Consider the following 7,581-nt stretch of genomic DNA (forward strand, 5'->3'; position numbering starts at 1 on the left):
CCAAATTATAAGAGAAAATCTCTTTTTAGATTCATTGAATAATTAAGAAAAAATTTTTACCCACCTCCCTATGGGGGTCACCCCAGCGAAAAACCCATTTTACCCCGCTTCGGAAATGCATTTCCGAAATATTTTTTTTTTCAAAATTTTTCCAGACTTCGGAAGTGCATTTCCGAAAAAATCCCAAAAATTGGGATTTTGACTAATTCGGAGATGCATCTCCGAAACAAAAAAAAAATTTTAAAAAATCCCAAAAATTAATTTTAAGATATTAATTAATTCACATATCATAAATTTGATATAATTTATGAGTAATAAATAATAATAATTATATATTTTGATATAATTTATGAGTTATGAATAATAGTTATTATATATTTCTATCCTAATTCAAATTTTAAAATTTAAAATAATTTTAATTAAAAAAATTAAAATAATTCACTTACAAAATAAGTTATAATTTTTTATTTATATATTTATAATAATTGTTAATCTTTATAAAAAAATAACATATTCTTATTTTAAAACAAAACTCACGTTTTTATTTTCTTTAAAAAAATCATATTCAATTAATTAAAGTAAATAATAAAATTGTTTCAATTTTAAATAGAATAAAAAATAATGCTCAAAATGTGCATAAATAATGAATAATAAAATTTGATTGAAGGTCAGATTTTTTTTTATTTCAATATAACGTTTATTATTTATTAATATTAAAAAATTTATAATTTGAAAATTAAAAATTAAAATAAGTTTGTAGAATATAATTTTTCCTAATTATCAAAATTGTCATTTGTTTAAAATTGAGATAAATTATTATTTAATAAAAAATAACATTTCCTACAAATAAATATTAAAAATCACGTATTTTTAAGAAAAATTAATATAAATTACGTGATTATTATTATTATTAATTATAATACATTATTTTTATTATTTATTAAGAAAAAAATGTGATTTTTTAATTAAAAAAACGTATATTCATTATTTGAAACAAATTTCACAATTATTTAAAATACAATTATATTTTTTTTTCACAATAAAATTATTATGCTAATTATTATTTAGTTTTTGTATATTTTTTATAGACACTTTGTGAATTTGTATATATTATATTTAAAAATGAAACAACTTTATTATTTATATTAAGTGAATTCAATATGATTAAATTTAAATAAAATTCAAAAAAAAAAAATCAAAAATATTTAGCATTATGATTTTTTTTATATGAAGTATAATTAGATAGTTATACAAAAATGTGAAAAATCTATTTTATGTATGAGAATAGGGAATTATGATTTATTAGAGAGGAAATTATTTATTACTAAAAATAGGAGAAAATTATTTTAAGTAAGAATCTTGAGAAAATTATTGATTCACTTTCATTTTATACCTACTAATTGTATTGATTCACCTTGATTTTAATTTTTTAATAATTATTGAATTATTTCGGAAGTGTATATCCGAAACATTCCAAGACCAATTTGGTCTTGGAATATTTCGGATATGCATCTCCGAAAACACATCCCTCTCCCAAAAAGGAGTGTTTTCGAAAATGCATATCCGAAAACTCGAAAAAGGGGGTGTTTTCGGAAATGCATCTCCGAAAACACCTTTTTTTCGTGTTTTCGGAAGTGCATTTCCGAAAACACCTTTTTTTTCAATAAAAGTACGTTTTCGGAAATGTATTTCCGAAATAAGGGGTATTTTGGTAATTTCGCCAGAGGTGGGTAAGAAGGTTAGGAGGTGGGTAAAGAAATTTCCATAATTAATGTATCTGATCTATATATAGACCAGATACATTAATTATTTAATGAATCTAAAAAGAGATTTTCTCTTATAATTTGGGACAGAGGGAGTAGTTAATAGTTTATAGCCAGTGATTGGTAGCTGATAAACTAACATAAGTGTTTGGTAAATTAACTGTTTCATTAGTTGATAGATACAAAATGACATAAAAGATCATTTTAATTAATAAGAGTAAAAATATTTTGTTAAAATAATAAAGGTATAAATGAAAAAAAAAATCACAAGCTAAAAGTTACAATCTCAAAAGCTATTTTAATAAATTTTGAAAAAAAAAATTAAAAGCTTGTAAAAAAGCTACAAGCTAAAAGATAAAATAGTGTTATCAAACAGAAGTTTTTCTTTAATATGAGCTGAAAAATTAAAAACTCTTTTTTGATCTTATCAAAAAATCATAAAAATCATACGTATGTGGCGAAGACTGGAAACTTTACAAAAAGAGAGTATTCTAGACACATCTGACTGAAAAAAGTTGTAAGGAGTGGAGAAATGTGGTGGTAGTGTTCTTCGTTAGTTGACTTTCTAATCGTGTGTCAAAAGTGATCGAAAATGATAAAAGTAATTTGTTTTTGTTTGAGTTGCGGGTGGAAGGTGAAGTCCTTAAGAATATCTTTAGTAGAATTTTTAGTTTATCAGATAATAAATAGGTTTATGTGGATAATAGGTTTAATTTTGTGGTGGTAAAGGATAAGGTTTTCAAAAAATTCAAAAACTGAATCGTACTGTCGAATCAAACCGAATTGAAGTATAATCGAACTATTATGTTTGGTTAGTGACCTAAACTATAATACACAAACAGTTCTAAAACCGAATTGAAACTAAAACTAAACCGAAATCAAAACTGAAGTCGAACCAAACTAAAACTGAACTCGAATCGAAACAAAACTAAAAAATGTTAAATACTTAAAACAAGTTAATTTTTTTAATTGAAAAATATTTAACGGTTGATTCTTTAATAAACGGTTTGGTTTGGGAAACCAAAATTTTTAGTTCAGTTCAATTCTTAGTAAATTGAAACAATTTGATTCATTTCTTAGTAAATTTTTACTATAATTTAATTTAGTTCGATTTAATTTTCTTACGAACTACACGATGGACAACCCTAGTTCTTAGTAAATTTTTATTATAATTTAGTTTAGTTTGATTTAATTTTCTTACAAACTGTACGATGGACAATACTAATAATTGAATTATATGTCTAACATCTATTTTCATAAAAATATGTAAGATACTTGAGGTGGAATCAAAATTCAGGTGTAAGTTACTCCGTAAAAAAAAAGGCATACTTTGCAATAACAATTACCATCGACCTTGAAGATTATTTTAGCAATGAAGTTACATGAACAAATCGGTACCTCATAAGGTTTCTTTGTTTGCATGGAGGCTACACAATGATCAATTTCAAACATGATATAAACTATTCAGACAAAATTTTAATTACTTAGAGTCTTATTCATGAGCCAGTGATTATGATTCTAGTGAGAATGTGCAGCATATATTTTTTGAATACATGCTTTCGTGAAAATGTATAGATAAAAGTAGTAGGAAGGTTGGATTTTAGTAATGTATCAAATAAATTTATTTTCATCTTTCAAACAAACAGGTCGCGTGGCCTAATGGATAAGGCGCTCGCCTCCGGAGCGGGAGATTGTGGGTTCGAGTCCCACCGTGATCGTTTTACATATTTTGGGGAAATATTTTTATGGTTTTTTCACAACATTACGGACTCATTCAATAAACCGATTTAAAATATAAAACAAAGCCAATTTTCAACATAAATCGAAAACAAAGATCTCCTATATAAACTTTATATTAAATTTAATATCTTTTAAATAAGAACAACTATAGCCAATTAGTCAGAATGAATTGAAATAGTTTTTTATAATAAGTTTGTCAACATAAAAATAAAACGATTATAATACATAAAATCTAAATTTATATTTTTTTAGTTGAATCTTTGAAAAATAATTAGAGTCTTAAAAGTGGAATTTTTTTAAATAACCACATTTTAAAAAAAATTAAATTATTATATTTTCAAATTATTTCTTAGACTAAACATTTTCAAAAAAAAATTATTCCAGAGAAGATGCATCACTGCCTGTGACGCATGCACTCTAATTTGTACTAAGGCACGGATATCTGAGCATGCATGTATACTTTAGGAGCATGTGTAATTCAACATGGCTCCTGTTTTGTTTTGTTTTGTTTTGTTTATATGCTCCTAATACTTACATGCATGCGTCATTGTCTCTGACATGACATAGGTGGTCATTTAAGTTTTTTTTTTTAAATGTGATTATTTTAAAAAATTCTTATAAGTGAGTATATAACAAATATGGTTACTTATAGGGTGAGGACTCAATCAAATCCCTCACCTATTTACGAGTAACTATCACTCTAAGATTAAATAAGTCTATATGATTTTAATATTTGTTGTTACAGTGAATTTTTTTTCTCCTCTCTTTGCCTCTCCCCGCCCAGTTTATTGTTCATTTTTCCTCACTGCCACCATCTATCATCACTGAAAATCACACCAGTGCTCATCACATCAACAACAATTCCGATTTTTATATTCAATACTTATCGAACAACAACAACCCCAAAACTTAAGTTTTTGTTTTCACAACTTTTGTCTAGGTTGAAATTAAAATCCCTCATTTTGCAGGGATCAAAGTTTAAACTACTTTTCAAGTTATTGTAAAGAGAATAAGCAATTTAAAAAAAAAATAACGAAGAACCCTATTGATTTATCTAAAAAAATACCTTTTTTCAATGTCATTTTTAAATTAGTTTTACAAGTAAATTAAGAAGAAAAGGATATTGAGTTATGAATTACTAGTTTTTGAATATTTGAAATGCAAAATAACACAATTACTAGTTTTAGGATATTGTGAGAGACCATGTATTTTATCCTACAATTTTTTTTTCTGTTCCTTCTAATCTTAAAGGCTAGGTCATTCATAAAGACCCCCAGAACTTAACTATGAGCGATTTTCACAATTCCATCATCAGAAACGCGGGGCAGAGAAGACTCGTTCTCCCAAAACATGGGGAGATAGTTTTCCTCCTCAATGACATCTCTCCATTGCTACCTCACGTGTGATAAGTGAGGGAGAATGAAATGGTGGATCCAAGCCCTACTAGGCGGCTCACCATACCTATCAGGCGACCATATATCTTCAGGCACCGAGTCCATTTTAAGTGTCTAAGCCCCTCATGCCACTCAATCGATTAAGTCATAGTTGTCATGAATCATCCCTTACTCAGACCCAAATAAATTATCCAAGTCCATAATCCCTAAATAATGAGGCTTTATAAAGGATGAAATGATTCAATTTTGACATATTTCCATCCTAAAATTCTATGAATTCCTCAAATGAAAAGTTAGGTGAGTTCTTGAAGTGTCAACCAGTGTAGCATATGCAACATTGATTGCTTCTAATGATGAATTCTTCTCGGGAATCCAAGTGTTCAAAGGACCCTTGGTTCGCTAGCACATGTTAGGATGTGAGATGTGTGGCGATTCATTCTACAAGTGTTGATGTGTACCTAGTAGAAGGCAATCATAACCTATGTGAAATTGGTTTTCTGCCCTTATAAAATGATATTATCAACTCATTACATCCACGTTATTCCAAAGTTTTCGCTCTAGCAGGTCAAACACATTCAAAATCTCTCTAGCCTTAGCTTCATCTTCTTTGCAAATAGGTATAACCCTTCCCTCTCTATCTTCAATCTCTTTTTCTTCAGAAATGGCGATTATTAGGGAGTTAGACGAGAGAGGTAATGCGATTGAACCTTACAACAATATGGAGCTTATGAAATTATATGAATAATGCATGAATAATGTCAGGCGAGTTGTTAGCACAATCGATTATATGATCCTCGAAGTATGGATGTTTTGGAGTTATGAGAGCGCCTCTGATTCTAGTAGTGATAATGACTCTCTTTCTTCCCGTACTTTCTTAGAAAATTCAATATTTTCAATAAAGATCGATTTATCCAAACGCTTAGTAGTGGAGGACTTCGAGACACTCTATATATGCGAACAGAGACTGACCTCCTTCAGGAAACATCTAAACCTATAAGAAAATGGATGATGAAAGGGAGGTGATCCTAGAGCCTTGCTCCAAAGTGGTGCAGTCTAACATGGTCGCCCCTAGAGGATTCCCCTCACACCTTATTTTACATGTACCTACAAATCATCACGTTCATGGGATGCTCATACTTTCCACCCATAAATGGTTCGAAAATGATAAGAAATATGGTTTAAAGTTCCAGTTTCCAAATAGTTTAGTAAAAGAAAAGTCCTTAAAAGTTCAAAAAGACACATTCGAAGGACCAAAGAGTCAAAGTCTGTAAAAGTTAATAAATTTAAATATAAATATAAGAAGCGAATGAGCTTAACTATAAATATAAGGGCATGTGTCAAGCTTGCAACCTTGAAAATCTAGTATAAATAAATAGATTAATTTGAGTTTTTTTTTTTCATAACTTGTACAAAAAGATACAAACATCTGTCCTATTATAATTCTCTATCTTTGAGGTTTTTGTATATGAAGTATGTAATTCAATTTTAATAATATGACAAAGAACTTTTACATTGATCTTAGATTTATTTACGTATTTTTCTCGTTGGCAGATTCATTTATGTGTCGTCATACATTTGTTTTAAAATTTTTGTATAACACGACCTTGCTTGAAAATCAATCTTTAACATTTAAGAATTTGAATTTTAAATCTATCAACTTAAAATTATTTAAAAACAAATAAATAATCATAAATTGATTATCAAAGTCATTGGTTAACATTAATAATTTTCAAGCACATACTCAAGCAAAGAATACTTTTTACTAACCAAGCACAAACAACATGAAAGTACAAATTATGATCTTTGTCATATAGTTTCATTTTCTAATCCCCTTGTTTATTCTGAAATGTGAGTGTGTAGTTTGCTCCATCTTCTTTGATTTTCATTACCTTGCATTCTATGATCAATCCTTATTTGGTTAGGATGTTGCTGATGAAGTTCCTTCTTCCTCCATGATTTAATTGGTGGCCACCCAACCAAATGATTTTCTCCTTCACTATTCATACATGTACAACATATATAAGACTATAATCACATTGATACGCCGTAATTCTGACAAACTCACTACTGAACTAATCAAAATATAAAAATCAAGAATCAACTTACTTGTTTGTTGCGTGAACATTTCGATTCATCTTTTTAACGTGGTCATCTTCCTCATTTGGTTGTCGACCATTCCATACTAACATAGGCAAAGGTTTAAAAAAATGTCCTAACGACTCTTCGAAGCTACGCTTATTTTCGACATACTTCTTGTTTTCAGAACATTCACCGTGTTTATAATTGTGAGGATCAAATCCTTTAATGGAGCTATGAGTTTGTAGAGCCTGACCTATTTGAATCTCCATGATGCCTAAGAAGCTATGATGTGAGGGAGGTTATATATATGTGTATGTGTGTGAGTGAAGGATGGGAATGAAAAGGACTATTGTCTTGTTGGGTCGGGAAAAAGAAGAGCAGCATTATATGCTAGTTGAGAAATGAGAGGACCAATGTGTTACAACTTTACTCAATTGTGTAACCAATGTGTCCCCACTTATAGATATTCTCTCTTGTTGTAATGTTATAAGGAAGTGTCATATTCATAATCACTATAATTTGGTGAAGATTATGACTCTGAAAAGACTTTTGGGATTGGGTTATTAACATGAGGAAGAATCTAATCTTTGAAATAGTATGTTGAT

The 7,581-nt window shown here is 28.6% G+C and overlaps 1 protein-coding gene and 1 non-coding gene across 2 annotated transcripts; one reads left to right on the forward strand and one right to left on the reverse strand.

Annotated features, from left to right (window-relative positions):
* The first annotated feature begins 3,408 nt into the window (after nt 1-3,408).
* On the forward strand, nt 3,409-3,481 carry TRNAR-CCG (transfer RNA arginine (anticodon CCG)). Its single transcript has one exon. It is a non-coding gene; the product is annotated as a tRNA-Arg (tRNA).
* A 3,157-nt stretch (nt 3,482-6,638) lies between these two features.
* On the reverse strand, nt 6,639-7,325 carry LOC131655120 (auxin-responsive protein IAA29-like). The gene is made up of 2 exons (XM_058925024.1): nt 7,004-7,325; nt 6,639-6,893 (listed from the first exon to the last, which is right to left on the reverse strand). Exons 1-2 carry the CDS (start codon nt 7,243-7,245, stop codon nt 6,734-6,736), a joined length of 402 nt encoding a protein of 133 aa, XP_058781007.1. The 5' UTR covers nt 7,246-7,325; the 3' UTR covers nt 6,639-6,733.
* Between the last annotated feature and the right edge of the window lie 256 nt (nt 7,326-7,581).

The sequence above is a fragment of the Vicia villosa genome, linkage group LG3 (genome assembly GCF_029867415.1).
Source record: "Vicia villosa cultivar HV-30 ecotype Madison, WI linkage group LG3, Vvil1.0, whole genome shotgun sequence".
Taxonomy (NCBI): Eukaryota; Viridiplantae; Streptophyta; class Magnoliopsida; order Fabales; family Fabaceae; genus Vicia; species Vicia villosa.

Coding starts and splice junctions, on each gene's coding strand:
- LOC131655120 (XM_058925024.1), bottom strand. CDS start 7,245: ATGGAGATTCAAATAGGTCAGGCTCTACAAACTCATAGCTCCATTAAA. Junction 6,894..7,003: donor AATGTTCACGCAACAAACAA/GTAAGTTGATTC, acceptor ATGTATGAATAG/TGAAGGAGAAAATCATTTGG.